This window comes from Pollicipes pollicipes, unplaced genomic scaffold, assembly GCF_011947565.3.
Source record: "Pollicipes pollicipes isolate AB1234 unplaced genomic scaffold, Ppol_2.1 Scaffold_4881;HRSCAF=5763_pilon_pilon_pilon, whole genome shotgun sequence".
In the NCBI taxonomy this organism is placed as follows: domain Eukaryota; kingdom Metazoa; phylum Arthropoda; class Thecostraca; order Pollicipedomorpha; family Pollicipedidae; genus Pollicipes; species Pollicipes pollicipes.
In genome coordinates this window covers 9,402,598-9,417,219 of record NW_023596576.1, presented here as the reverse complement: position 1 = coordinate 9,417,219, position 14,622 = coordinate 9,402,598, and the positions used below count along the sequence as shown (strand labels likewise).

The following is a 14,622-nucleotide window of genomic DNA, read 5'->3' as shown; positions in this document are numbered from 1 at the left end:
AGGTTGTTGTCGCCGTCGACGGCGGCCGGCGGCTCGACCTCAGGCGTCTCTGTCAGCTCGCTCATCTTGCGGATCACGATCTGCGCCTGCAGCGCGTCCTGCCGGCCGGCGCGCGGCTCCCGTAAACGCGCGTGCGCGCGCCAAAACCGCCTCCCACCCGACACGCGTCCGGGCGAGCTGTTTCTCAGCACAGGATCGGCGGCTGCCCGGAGTCCTCACTCAGTGGATGAGTGCGTTTTCATAAATGCGCGTACTGCAACTGGACCCAAGTTCCCCACAAAAACAGACAGGTCTCTCCCGTACATACCCCCCCAGGCAATTCACTACGAACGCTGGAATGCATCAGTGATAATGACCGGAAAATAAAGCGCATACAATATAGCTGCATGCTCAAAAAGTCCTTCAACATCTCTCGGGGATCGAAACCCGGTATGACTGCCTAAGACCCAGGTGTCGCTCCGCTGGCCATAGCACCGGATCACGCGTGAGCCGGGCCGGGAGAGGGCGGGCCTACCTGCTCGAGCGACTTAAGCCGCGCCTGCCGCCAGGCGGCGCGCTTCTCGGCCTGCAGCGCGCGCCACTCGGCCGGCGACATCTGTTGCTCGTCGGCGGAGGCTGCGTTTCCGGCACTCTCCCGCAGGCGGCGCTCGGCCTTGGCCGTCATCATGCGCGGCCGGTCGGCGGTGGCGGGCGCCTGCGCCGGGTGGCTGCCGGCGGAGCGCGAGTCACGCGGGCACGGCCGCGGCGGGGCACGGACGCCCGGCTGACGGCCGCACCGCCGCGGAGCCCAGACACGGCACCGCGGCCCGGGGACACCCTCAGCGGGCCGACTCGGACGGACTGTGAGCCGCTCACTCACGCGGATGTTGTGAGGCTTTAGTACGATAACGCGGCCGAGAATCGGCCGCTGAGTAGCAAGACAGCGATCCCAGATGTCCATTCGACGTGAATCGCTTGGCTTCTACCACGGCATGACAGGCCAGGAAATTGCGATTTGCATTTTACCTCAAACACAGTGTGACTGCTGGCTAACTGAAATATTTAATTACTGCTGTCATTTGATGGGCATTATGGACGACAGAGCCTGCTTAAGGCGTGAGCTACGCCGCCGCGAATTAAAGCAAGAGAGCACTCCATTGTAGTATTGTATCGCATGTAAGAAGACACGCACCACAATCCTGGAGGCCAAAGAATTGCCAAGCTTATATTGCGCTAGGAACAAATATTCGTAAGCCATTCGTTTGCAATAAAGTTGAATAGAACGTTGCGAAGTTTACGAATGCTCACACACAAGTGTTGCTGGGACATCTACCAGGGACAGTTCGTCGGGACGCGCGGCGCACCGCCCGGCCGACGCACACGCGCATGGCTCGTCCGTCGCCACGGCGACCGCCTGCTTACCTGTCATGCTCCGAAGCGCCCAGCTCCTCGGCCAGCACGTGCACGCTGTTCTCGGCCGAGTCGGGTACCACCAGGTGGCCCTCGAGGTGGCTCTCAAACTCCTCGGCCGTCATCGTGCCGAACTTCTCCTCTGAAACAGGGCGGTGCGGGGTCAGAGCCGCTGCCGCCGCCCTGCCGGCGCCGGCGGCTCCGGGCAAGGCGGCGGGCCGCCTCACTGTCTGGACGGCGGCGAGGCTGTGGGCCGGTTGTCGAATGTGCATGCTGGCGAGTCGCATTCTGACACACAGCAATTGAAGCCGCCTGGCGTAGTACGAAAACTGCAAGCAAGGGACGCGACATAACAACAGATGGATGATGCAAAAAAGGGAAAAACACTATCGAATAGCGAAAGATGAAAGCCTCATCAGGTCCACCCAGCGTACCTTCCTCCTGTCTCATCCGCTCCACTTCGTCGGAGCTCAAGAACGTAAACCGCTTCTCTGAAACATGCCGAGAGCATGCTTCTCAGACAGCGCATCGCAAACAGCGGCATCTTCAATCACAGGCGAAACCATAACAAGACGTGCAACATTACATGTGCATTCGTAACAAAGGAAGCACACACGAGAAACAAAGGCGCCTAGTCTCGCGCAGCCTCGAGGCGGCCATGTGCCGCGCGTTCCATCCCATTAGTTATGAAACACAGCCAGAACCATGCTTTCACTAGCCAAAATTACGACAAATACGTGCATTCGTATACCACACCAATTCCAGGGACCTTCTAACCAAACCCCGACCTGCAGCCCGTAGGAGCACATACACCACACACGCATACACACACGTCCAGCGCCCAGCTCACCGGCCTTGGGCGTGGGCTCCTTCTGAGAGCGCACTTCGGTCTCGAAGAACCGCTTCATGGCCGAGAACGTCATCGGCTGTGGGGAGGGGGTGTCGGCGGCCGGCGCCGGCCCCGGCTCCAGACGCTGCGCGCGCGGCCGGCAGTCAGAGGCGTCAGCCACGGTACGGATGGCGCGGTACACTTAAACACCGACCGTCCTCAGAGACTCGGCAATGGTGACCGTCACTGGCGCTGAGACTGGGCGTGCAGGCCAACATGACCCGGGAAAACCTTGAGCGGCTCGCGCCAACTGGACTAGACACCGCAAAACAGACACGCATGACCTTCCACGACTACGCCCAACGTCAGAAATTGTGCGCAGCGGTGTTAAAAGTTCCGATGTTGCACTGATATCTACTTCTACAGCTCTCATTTCTCCCAGTGCACGACGGCATCTTAGCATTCCGAGCTGGCACGCGCACCTGGACCCATGTCATCGGGACCAGTCCACGGCGTCGCTCTCGGCGGCCGCCCATCCCCGCCGGCTGCCGGCGGTCCTCACCTGAGCCTCTGGTGTGGCGACGACGGCGGTGACCGGCGCCTCGGACGGCGCCGTCCCGCGGCGGGGCGCCACGCGCGGCTTGGGCCCGATCGGCGGCTTGCTGGGTGTGCTGGGCGCTGCTGGCGCCGGCGCTGGCGCTGGCGCCGGCGTCGGCTCCGGCTCCAGCTCCGGCTCCGGCTCCGGCTTCGGCTTCGGCTCCAGCTGAGCGACGATCGGCGAGGCGGCCGGACCAGGCGCCACGCGCAGGGCGGCGGGCGCAGCGGCAGGCTGGGCGTGCATGCCAAGGCGGGACGGCACGCACGGCAGCCAGTTAGACACACCGAACGACGCATGCGCGGCCGCCACGCCGGTTAGACCCGTTGAGGGCAGGACACGCAAGGGCCACGCCACATCCAGGACGGTTATCCCCGCGGGGTGCGGCGACGACAGCGAGCCTAAACTCAGGCGACGACGGGCTCAGTGGGGTACGGGCCCTGCTCTCGGGAGGGGCGGGGGACAGGACACGGACACAGCCACATTTTCAAGCGTTTCTGACAGATACGAATAAATTGCCACTCAGTTACGGTATACGACGAAACGGGGAAGGAATGCCAATCTTTAAGAAACCAGTCAAAACATTCCAACGCACCAAATGTTTTTATAGAATGCTTATACAAATGCATATACGAAATACTAACTACCAGCTCAGACATTTTCTTAACGCGGAGCTTTCATTTTTTTCATTTGGTTTTCGTTTTCGTCTTCCGCCCGAAAGACCCCTGCCATGACCTGATGAGAAATCCTGACCAGCTCCATTGGGTCAGCTCGCAAACGTACATGCAAAACTCACGCGCGGGGCCAACACCTTACACGACTAAGAATGCTAAGGTGGGGGAGGGGGTAACGTACGTACTCGGCTACAAAGCGCTCCGAGCAGGGCAGGCACAAATCCATTTCCGGCAAGCAGCGCGCAGGCATGCGACATGCACTGCTCGACCGTTCGACCCTGGCATGCCCCATTCGTGACACAGCATGCTCCCACGCACGACCGGCGGGGGGGGGGGGGACTCGCTCGCGGGTCAGCGGACGCAGGCAGTCCCCTCAGGTATCCACGGCATTGGGGCCCGCGTCTGGCTTTATCGGCGGCAAGAAAACCCACGGGCGTCTTGGTACTGAACAAGTCGCATTCAGTCCATTCAGTATACAGTGTGCTTTAGGTCAGACCCTTCGTAAAGGACGACAATAACTTGTCTGGCCTTACGTAACAAAAATAACTGCTGCAAAATGCGCACGAATGCACTGCTGAATCAAATTCGCAAAACTGAAAGGCATTACAGCCATACCGCTATTGTGCAGGACACGAACATCGGCCAACTTTACGGGCTTGCACAAACTGGCAAAACCCTGGCTCGATAACACGATATTTGTCAGTTCGCTTTTCCCACGATTGTCTGCTACTGCTACCCCCGTGGTCGATCGGTACGATGAATGCCGTCAGCGCGCCTGGGACGTCGATTCCAGGGTCGCGGGTCGAGCTCAGTCGGCACGCCAACCACGCAGACGCAGAACTGTTCCGGTATATTGTTTACAAAAGGCGATGGCACTAGCAGCGCGACAGCGGTTCCGTCGCCGACTGAAGGTTCACGCGCCGCACGCCAGGCGGCGCGCACGCGCGCCAGCGCTCTCCGAGGCACGTGGCGATCCACGCGACAGTCGGCCGCGCGGTGAACACGAGGGAGGGCAGAGGGGGCGGGCAGGAGGGCAGAGGGAGGGAGCAGCCCAGCACGACGGCGCATGCGACCGGGGACTATCACAAGGGCCGCACCGCCTGAAAGCCAGAGACAGAGCGCCGGGTGAGAGCAGAGACCAACCACCAATAGAGGGCACCGGCGGCGGAGAGACGCAACGACGGCCGGCGGTCGCGGCGTTCTGGCCGAGCAGAGACGCGAGAACGCCAGAGCACCGGCCGCCCGGTCCCGTAATAAAACACAACACGAACAAAACGGAGGTCGGCGGAGACAGACAAACGAAGCAATGCACACAAAAAATGCTGCTTACAATAGACGGGAGATGATGATAAAGAGAAAGGATCACCAATCGGTGGAAACGCTTCCGGGCGTATGTACGGCTCAGCAGCGGGGATGTCAGCCCGGGCCAGGACGGTGCAGTGCGGCGACGCAAGCAGCAGTGATCAGCTCGGCTCATCATAATGTACACTTGATTCCTTGGTTGGAATAAGAAGGGATCGACCGCCGACGGCCCTTCCCGGGCTAAGGCATAAAGGAAGGCAGATAATCGTGGTTGACGGCATGTCTCTAAGAGCACTGCGCTTCGAGACTTAGCCCGCACGGGGCGCCTTCTTTGGGCTAAGCGCGGGCGCTCGGGAGGGGCCAAGGACGGCATTTCAGGCTGCTCAGGCTGATGCAGGCAACTTGCCCCGGATAGCCGGGGCGTTGCGGGGATGCAGGATAAAGCAACGAGCGGGGAAAGAAGGGTGTATGTACACAAGAGTCATCGCACCTCCCCACCGCCCATCGCTCATGACCACGCCACGAGCCCGGCCCGGCGGCGCCTCCACCAGCGTCGCCCGTCGCTCTGGCGCCGGGCCGGCAGCCGCAGCCGCAGCCGGAGCCGGCGTCATCACTCACCGTGCTGGTGTGTGGGGGCCGGGTCTGCGGGCCGGGCGAGAGCAGGTCGGGCCGCGCTGGTGCCACCTCTGACGGCGCGGGCGCGGCTCCCACCTGACGGTCGGCGTGCGGAGGGCACGTCAGTCCAGGGACGCCACAGCGGCGCCGACGGCAGCAGCACACTTTCGGTCCATCAGCCTCGGTACACTCTCCCAGTCCAGTGGTCTCCGGTGGCAGGGGCCGCCTCAGTCAAATGCGCTCCCTATCGCCGGTCCTCAACAGGAGCCTGTTTCGCATCAGCAGAGCGGCTGTCGTCATTAGCTGAGACCCCCCAGGTGAGCTTCACACACAGACAGCGAGCTTCACACACAGGCAGTGTGCTTCACACGCAGCGGTGTGCTTCGCACACAGGCGGTGCGTGTGCGCGGCACTCACACCAGTGGCGGCGGCGGTGTGACAGGCGGCGGCCGGGGCGGGGGCGGTGCCAGCGTGCGCGGCGGGGTCGGCCGGCGCGCAGTGCGGCGGCCGGTCGTGCTCGGCCGGCGACTCGGGCCGGTCCAGACTGCTGACCGAGTGACTGGCCGACTTGGCCTGCACCAGCCGGCCGTCGGCGATCTGGCGCTCCACCTCGTCCGGGTCGTAGCCGTGGCACACGGTGAGCGTCAGGGAGCCGGACGCCGCGCGCAGCGCCGATACCGCCTCCTACCGGACGGTGCCGAGACAGCCCGGTCACAACGGGGCAGACGCGGCGGCGCCGCACGGAGCCCGCCGTCCGGTATGGCGGGACATCGCGTCAGAGCACGGGAGTGGGTAAACAAACGACAGAAACGCCCGGGCCGGGGAGCTTTCAAGCCACGCCAGAGTACAGAGCCGATCCAAGACTCCACACCACTGACATAGTGTGACGCCCCAGGGAAGTGGGAGCCCGCACCACTGACAGTGAGACGCCCCAGGGAAGTGGGAGCACGCACCACTGACAGTGTGACGCCCCAGGGAAGTGAGAGCCGCCCCACTGACCTGGTGTAATGCCCCAGAGAAGTGAGAGCCCGCACCAGTGATCTGGTGTGACGCCCCAGGGAAGTGAGGGCCCGCACCAGTGATCTGGTGTGACGCCCCAGGGAAGTGAGAGCCCGCACCACTGACAGTGTGACGCCCCAGGGAAGTGAGAGCCGCCACACTGACCTGGTGTAATGCCCCAGAGAAGTGAGAGCCCGCACCACTGACAGTGTGACGCCCCAGGGAGGTGAGAGCCACCACACTGACCTGGTGTAATGCCCCAGAGAAGTGAGAGCCCGCACCAGTGATCTGGTGTGACGCCCCAGGGAAGTGAGAGCCCGCACCAGTGATCTGGTGTGACGCCCCAGGGAAGTGAGAGCCGCCACACTGACCTGGTGTAATGCCCCAGAGAAGTGAGAGCCCGCACCAGTGATCTGGTGTGACGCCCCAGGGAAGTGAGAGCCCGCACCACTGACAGTGTGACGCCCCAGGGAAGTGAGAGCCCGCACCAGTGATCTGGTGTGACGCCCCAGGGAGGTAAGAGCCCGCACCACTGACCTGGTGTGACGCCCCAGGGAAGTGAGAGCCCGCACCAGTGATCTGGTGTAATGCCCCAGGGAAGTGAGAGCCCGCACCAGTGATCTGGTGTGACGCCCCAGGGAAGTGAGAGCCCGCACCAGTGATCTGGTGTGACGCCCCAGGGAAGTGAGAGCCCGCACCACTGACAGTGTGACGCCCCAGGGAAGTGAGAGCCGCCACACTGACCTGGTGTAATGCCCCAGGGAAGTGAGAGCCCGCACCAGTGATCTGGTGTGACGCCCCAGGGAAGTGAGAGCCCGCACCACTGACAGTGTGACGCCCCAGGGAAGTGAGAGCCGCCACACTGACCTGGTGTAATGCCCCAGGGAAGTGAGAGCCCGCACCAGTGATCTGGTGTGACGCCCCAGGGAAGTGAGAGCCCGCACCAGTGATCTGGTGTGACGCCCCAGGGAAGTGAGAGCCCGCACCAGTGATCTGGTGTGACGCCCCAGGGAAGTGAGAGCCCGCACCAGTGATCTGGTGTGACGCCCCAGGGAAGTGAGAGCCCGCACCAGTGATCTGGTGTGACGCCCCAGGGAAGTGAGAGCCCGCACCACTGACCTGGTGTGACGCCCCTAGCAGGGTGACGCCGTTGACCTCCACCAGCCGGTGGCCGACCCGGAGTCGGCCGTCGCGCTGTACGGCCCCATCGCCGTGCACTTTGCTGACGAACACACCCTCGTCCTGCTTGTCCAGCGGATTGCCGGGGAGGCCGTGCAAACCGCCCTTGATGTTCATGCCGAGCTTCTCACCCTCCTCGCGCTGCAGGGTCATCTCCTGAGGGGTGGGGCGCGGGGGGGGGGGCGGGGTCCATCAGCCGGCAGTGAAGCGCGTCCGCCCCACACGGCGACGACGTGTCGGGGATCGGTCACAGGGCGGCGATGACTCCCACCAGCACACACATACACGCTTCGACGCGCCATCGCGTGTTGGTGCGATCATGGACCAAGCCATACAACAGTATGCCACGGCTAACAGTTGGTCACGTAGTCTACATCGGCTGCCTTATCAATAACATCGATGAAGTCTCAGTCCTCTCCGGCCTACAGACTACAACCACACCGCAGCTCCCTTACAGCGTTAAATCTCCCTCCCTCCCCCCCCCCCCCCCCCCCCCCCAGGACGTTTGTAAGATCCCGCACAACACATCCCGCCGTACTCTGGCTACCAATCCTGCCCCGCCCAAGCTCCCCATCCTCCTCCGCCCCAGCTGCCTATCCGGGCGTCGCTACCTCGAGCCGCCCGGTCTGACCGTGGCCGCCAGGCCGGCACCCCCACCCACCTGCCAGCCGGCCGGCAGCGGGTCGTGCCGCACGCGCAGCGTCATCTGCAAGACAGGGCTCCAGCAGTGCCATCACCACCTGCTCGTGCGAGGCGCAGCGCACGTCGGCGCCGTTGACGGCCAGCAGCCGGTCGCCGACCCGCAGCTGGCCGGTGCGCTGGGCCGCACCGCCCGGCATTATCTGACGGCACCGGAGGAGCGACTGTGACCACGTGTCGGCCACGGGCTGATAAGACGCCTGGGGCGCGGCAGGCGGGAGCAGACGGCTAGTGTAGACCACGGCTACGGACGGCGGCGGGAAGGGACAAGATTGGCGTCCTGCTCAGCCCATGGGGTAGGACCGGGTCGACCGTCAGCACTGTCTGTTATTGCTGGGATGACATGTATTGTGAATCGCCGGTTCAGATGCCCCGTACAACACCAGTGACCACTGATCACCGTGAGCCTCGACTCCCACTTCAAATGTTCACGGACTTTGGCTTCTTGAACAGCAAAATTCAAACTGACCAGTGTTCTCCAAAGCTATCATAGAACTGTAAATGTCTCCGTCTTGTTGGCGTCCAATGTTTAAATCCTTGGCGGACCGACACTGAGCCACCTCTCCCCGAAGGGGGCGAGAGCGTCAGGCCGAGCCGCCAGCGGGCGCGGCGGGCCGGCCGGTACCTTGGAGACGAACGTGCCGGGCTGGTCGCGGCCGAACGGCAGGCAGCTGTGGTCGGAGCCGCCGATGATGCTGAGGCCCAGCGGGCCGCCGGCCTTGTTCAGCACCACGTCCTGCCGAGGCGGAGCGACACGTCACCGGCGTCACAGCCGTCACGACGGGCCCGGACGCACGGGCGCCGGCCGGGGGCATCGGTACCGTCTGATAATGCCGTGGTGGGGGGGGGGGGGGGGGAGACCGTGGTCCGGCAGGGTCAAAGTGGTGATCTGGGAGAGAGGAAGGCATGTCAACGGTTTGGGCGGTCCCGATGTTCAAACAGTAGCATCACCACTGCCATGCAGGGCTCCACGCAAGCCGCGGGGGAGGGGGTGGGGGAGGAGCTACCGCACTGACGACGACGACGTACGACGTACGACGTTTTTCTTGGCTCCGGAGCCCAAAAAACCGTAAAAGATATCGCAACTGGGTGCACAGCATGAGCTTCCAACCCCGGCATCAGAGCGACGGAGTCACCCACTCACCTCCGCCCACATCATCACCTGCTCGCGTCATCTCTGTCCACATCGCCACCTGCTCACGTCATCAGTGTCCATCTGGTCACATGCTCACGTCATCTGTGTCCAGCTGATCACATGCTCACGTCATCTGTGTCCATCTGATCACATGCTCACATCACCGGTGTCCACCTCGTCACCTGCTCACGCCGCCTGCGTCCGGCTCGTGTCCCTCCCACCGGTCATGTCAGCCCTCAGCCCGCGCCTCGGCTCCACCCGGCCGGCTGTCTCACCTGGGCGGCCGGCTCGGCGGCGGCCGGCGGCGCGGCGGCGCGCTCGGCCGCCGACAGCCGCTCGGAGGAGCGCAGGCTGGCACGCGTGCCGAACTCGGGCCGCCGGTAGCCGCCGTACATGGGCCTGTGCGCCATGTAGCTGGCCGGGCTGTAGGCGCCGTAGGAGCGCGAGGCGGGCCGCGGCTCGGGCGAGGCGGCCGCCTCCGAGGCCGGCACCAGCGTCTCGCGCAGCACGATCAGCCGCACGAACCGCTCCAGCCCGGTCAGCATGGAGACGGCCTGGTCGTGGCGCGCCCCCTCCACGTCCACGCCGTTGATCTGGCGGTGACGAGGGACGCGCGTGAGGCGGCGCTGGCGGACAGGCCGCGCGGCGGGGCAGAGGTCGGCCGTCCCTACTGGACAAGTGGTCAGTGCCCGCTGGTTGGTGAAGACAAACACGAGAACAGCGATAGATGGCGGGTATTGGGCAGCAGTGTTCTCCGTGTGGTCGGCTGTGGTAGGCACTGACCGTGATGCAGACAGAAGGGCCGTCAGGAAGCTCGGACGTGGCCCGCCAGCCTCAGATCCAGACAGGCCAGTGGAGTGGCTCACTCGCCTCCAGCAGGCAATACGCCAGCCGTGCCGTCGCCATCACACACACACACCACCCGGCTGCACCGACCGCTGCCCTGCCGGCCAGCCGGGCAGCCAGCCGACACCGCGCTGGTCCGGCTGGGCAGCCAGCCGACACTGCGAAGGCCTGGCCGGGCAGCGCAAACGTACCGAGATGACGCGGTCGCCCACGCGCAGTTTTCCGTCGCGCTCTGCGGCGCCGCCCTCTGTCATCCGCGACACGTACACCGCCTGTGGCCATCGACGGGTTAGGGCGCGCACGGACAGCGTGTCTCGACCGACCGCAGACTCGAGTCCAGTCAGCGGCCCGCCACACACGACTCGTGGTAGGTGAGGGCGTGAGGCGGGCACTCGACACGACCCCCTGCCCTACAGAACCGCAGACTGGGGTCCAGTCACCGGTCCGCCACACACGACTCGTGGTGGGTGAGGGCGTGAGGCGGGCGCTCAACACGACCCTCTGCCCTACAGAACACTGGACCGACAGCCATCTGGACTCGCGCTCATCACCTAAGGTGAGGTGACTAGACATAAACATGATGTACAATGCGTCAGAGCAGCAGCATCATTGTTGAAATGATATTTCCCAAAATGAATTCATCATCCTGAAACAACTAGTCCACCAATCACAATTCGATACTATTTTAGTTATACGTGACAAAATTGCATCCAAGCCAGCCTGCTTGACCCTCTCACTACAAACGCGTCTTCCCCCACGGGATGCCCAGCTGACGACAGGCCCCAACCAGTCCCAGACCCGCCCCGGGTGTGCGCGGCCGTGCCACGCCGGCCGGCAGGCCGGGCTACTTACGTCGGTGCCGTCCTGGTAGGGCGCCACACCCTTGCCGCCGGCGATACTGAAGCCGAGCCCGTTGTTGTCGCGGATGAGCGTGGTGTGGATGGTGTCCAGCCGGGGCACCAGCGGTTCGCCCGTCTCCGAGACGGCGCGGCCGTCTCCCACCTCGTCTCCGGCCGTCTCGCCGTTCACCTGAGCGCAGGCGGCGGAGTCAGCGGAGCGGTCGGCAGAGGTAATAGCAGTCGGCGGTGAGGCGGAGAACGACACGGTGGTCGGGGCAACAACTTAGATGACAACAACAGACAGCCAACAGCTGACAACTGACCCACTGCTGCGGTAAACGCCGAGTGCCGCGTGGCCCTCCAACCTGACTACCAACTGGCACTACGCTCCCCCTACGACAGTACATGCCACCTACCTACCCCCCCCCCCCCCCCCCGGCACCCACCGTCGCCGCATGTTGTTGCTGCGGCTGCGGCTGCGGCTGCTGTTGCGGCGGTGGCGGCGCGATCATGCCGGCCGGCGGCGTCGGCGGCGGCGGCTCGGGTCGTAGCTCGGCGCGGCGCCGTTCCAGCTCGCGCTGCAGCCGCTGCTGCGTCTCCAGTCGCTGGCGCACCACGTGCTCGTTGACGGCGTCGGCGGGCAGCACGGCCGGGCCACCGTTGGGCGCGGCCGGCGGCGGCGGCGGCGGCACTAGCCGCGTCACCTCACGCACCACGGACAGGTGCAGCGCGTCACCGGCCGCCTTCAGGATGCCCACCACCTCGTAGTGGTCGGCGCCCAGCACCGGCACGCCGTTCACCGACGTCAGCTTGTCACCCACCTGGACAGCGACAGGGAGGCGGTCAGAGCAGGGCAGGGCAGGGCAGGGCAGGGCAGGCAGGGCAGGGCAGGGCAGGGCAGGGCGATGGTCGGCTGAGGCGGCCACGGACGAGGACAGGAGAAGGGCAACGCCCCGTCGGCACGTCCCTGGGCGGCTGGGTTCCGCTGGGTGGAGCAAAGCAGGGCAGGCAGGGCAGGGCAGGACGATGGTCGACTGAGGTGGTCGCGGACGAGGACAGGAGCAGGGCGACGCCCCGTCGGCACGTCCCTGGGCAGCTGGGTTCCGCTGGGAGGAGCTAGCGTGGGAACGAGGGAACGAGACTTCAGAGGGAACGAGACAACACGTCTAGTCAGCGACCGCGCCTGGAGATGAAGTCGAGATAGCTACTCATGGGTGACGCTGGCAGCAACTGGTAAGCGTGATAAACCACTGTCTAGTTTCGCAACGGACCGCGAACAGCCATTGCTCCAGTTAGTGAAAGCACATTCAATGCACTTTCACGCGCACTCGTGTGACACTCCTGAACGGCACGTCTACGGCAGTCCGCAGGCTGTGGGCCGCCCGCATGGCGGACAGCCGGGCGATAGCGACCGGCGCGGACCGGCACCGCGAGCGCCTCCTCGGCCCGCGGACCGGCACCGCGAGCGCCTCTCGGCCGCCACTCACCCTCAGCCCGGCCAGGTCGGCCGGCCCGCCGTCCAGCACCTTGGAGATGAACACGTCCTCGTCGTCGCCGCGGAACGGCGTCGAGCCCTTGCCGCCGGCGATGCTCAGGCCGAGGCCGGAGGCGGCGCGCTGGGCACGGCGGACGGCCGTCAGCAGCGGCTGGCGCGCGCGCACTCACTACACAGCGGCCCAGCCCCGCTAATCACACACACAATGCATCCACACAGACGCGCCGACATCAGCCGACAGGTACGCATGACAGTGCCGGGCGTCGCCGCCTCACTCGCCGTTACCAGACCGAGGCTAATACCGCACCGATGCAGTTTTCTGATATATCACTGTGACGGAGGTACAGCTTCTTTTTACGTTTGATCCCATGTTTTGCGACCATGGCCATGGGATCAGAGTCATTACTGTCTGAAGGGGTTCATCCTTGTGGTACATTAAACTAAGCATAATGCGCAGTTTGTGCCATCATTCTTACTGATCTGTTCCGTTTCGCGACGCTGCCGCCTTCACTCGCCCTATCTCCTTGGCGAGTTAGCAAGGGCCGCCACTGGCGAGTCCTACTAGCGCGGTTTTTAGGGAGCGCATTGAGCGTACGTCTACCCAACAGCGGCCATGCGTCCAGTGCCCTAGCACCTGAGCCACGGAGACAGCCTTGACCTTTCCTCCTCGAACCTTGACCGCGAGTGACAGCGCTCAGGTCACCTGGGACCAGACCCCACCCCGGCGGCCAGCTGCGGCCGGACCGGCGAGCCCGGCCGCGCCGCCCACCTGGACGGTGATGTCGTGTGGCTCCTGCACGACCCGCACGGTCGGCTCGCTGTCCGGCTGGTCAGGCCGCTCCGAGCGCAGCGCCGCCGGCGTCGGCGGCGGCGTCGGCAGCGGCGCGGCGCCGGCGCCGTCGCGCCGCTGCAGCGCCTGCGCGATGATGGACGCCACCTGGTCCTGGTCCACCTGCGGCCACGGAGGGAGGGAGGGGCGTGAGCGCGCCGGGCTGGGGCGCCGGGAGACCGAACAGCACCGTCTGGAACGCCGCTCGCACGGCCCGCGCCAACAATACCCGCAGAGCCAGGGCGCTTCAAGCCAAGTGCAACCACCTTCCTCAAAAATAAATGACTGGCTAAATCACCAAGACCCGGATCTCTCCGCACTCGAGCCCGCCCCTGACCCCTGATCTGTTGGCGCCGCTCCACCCGCTGGCCGCGTCACCTTGTCGCTGATACGCTTGTTCTGAGGTGATGGGGCGTGTCGCGCCGGTGCAGCCGGTTGGGCCGCTCGCCGGGCGGTGGCTCCGACTCATCCTCGCCGGCCTGCACGCTGAAGCCGACGCGGCGCGGCCCGCCGTCGGCGGCGTCGGCCGGCTCCGGGTCCGGGTCCGGTTCCGGTTCCGGCTCTGGCTCGGGCTCCGGCACCGGCCGGCGGCCGGCGCCTCCACCGCCGGCTCCCGCTCCAGCTCAGTGATGGGCGGCGGCGGCTCCTCTGGCGGACACGGCGGGGCGGCGTCAGTCGCGCACGACAGCCACCAGGGCCGAGGGCACATGCACTCACAATCCAAACCAAACACGGCCGAGGAAACTGACTATAAGCTCACTGCACCCATGGGTGACAACCAAACAACCGCCCACTGCCTGCAACACATCAACAAGCCGCTCGCAGCACAGCAGTGACGTTTGTTGGCAATCGTTCCCCTGCTTTCCGGCTCCGGCTCGGCCCGACCGGTATCTGCCGGCCGTGTCTGCGGCGCCTGACCTGCGGCGCTGCTGGACAGGCTCATGCTGGGCGCCTCGTCGTGCTGCGGGCTGGCCAGCTGCTCCGTGACCTGACCCGTGCCCGGGTCGACCAGCCGCAGGTCGCTGGAGCGCGGCAGGTCACGCCGGAAGTTGGGGTTGAAGCGGCCGCCGTTGGTGTCCGGGGGCGGGCTGGCGCGGCCCGGCCGAAACGACAGCGGGTGCTCCTGGAGGGCGGGTGGCGGCCGTCAGACGGAGCGGCACCGCTCGGCGTGGCAGGAGCCGGCGGCGGGCAGCCGAC

General features: G+C 64.9%; 1 protein-coding gene across 1 annotated transcript in view; it reads right to left on the bottom strand.

Annotated features, from left to right (window-relative positions):
- Positions 1-2: 2 nt before the first annotated feature.
- Positions 3-14,622, bottom strand: part of LOC119099774 (protein scribble homolog) — a gene marked incomplete at its 3' end in the record, with an annotated part of 14,893 nt that continues 273 nt past the window's right edge. The window contains 22 exon segments of the mRNA XM_037222837.1: positions 3-98; positions 515-707; positions 1,402-1,531; positions 1,824-1,880; positions 2,240-2,363; positions 2,781-2,813; positions 3,021-3,047; positions 5,408-5,500; positions 5,822-6,088; positions 7,523-7,738; positions 8,244-8,300; positions 8,302-8,424; positions 8,907-9,017; positions 9,740-10,009; positions 10,454-10,534; positions 11,115-11,291; positions 11,548-11,586; positions 11,728-11,922; positions 12,589-12,717; positions 13,366-13,447; positions 13,804-13,911; positions 14,361-14,548. Of these exon segments, the coding sequence (XP_037078732.1) occupies positions 3-98; positions 515-707; positions 1,402-1,531; positions 1,824-1,880; positions 2,240-2,363; positions 2,781-2,813; positions 3,021-3,047; positions 5,408-5,500; positions 5,822-6,088; positions 7,523-7,738; positions 8,244-8,300; positions 8,302-8,424; positions 8,907-9,017; positions 9,740-10,009; positions 10,454-10,534; positions 11,115-11,291; positions 11,548-11,586; positions 11,728-11,922; positions 12,589-12,717; positions 13,366-13,447; positions 13,804-13,911; positions 14,361-14,548 (2,796 nt within the window).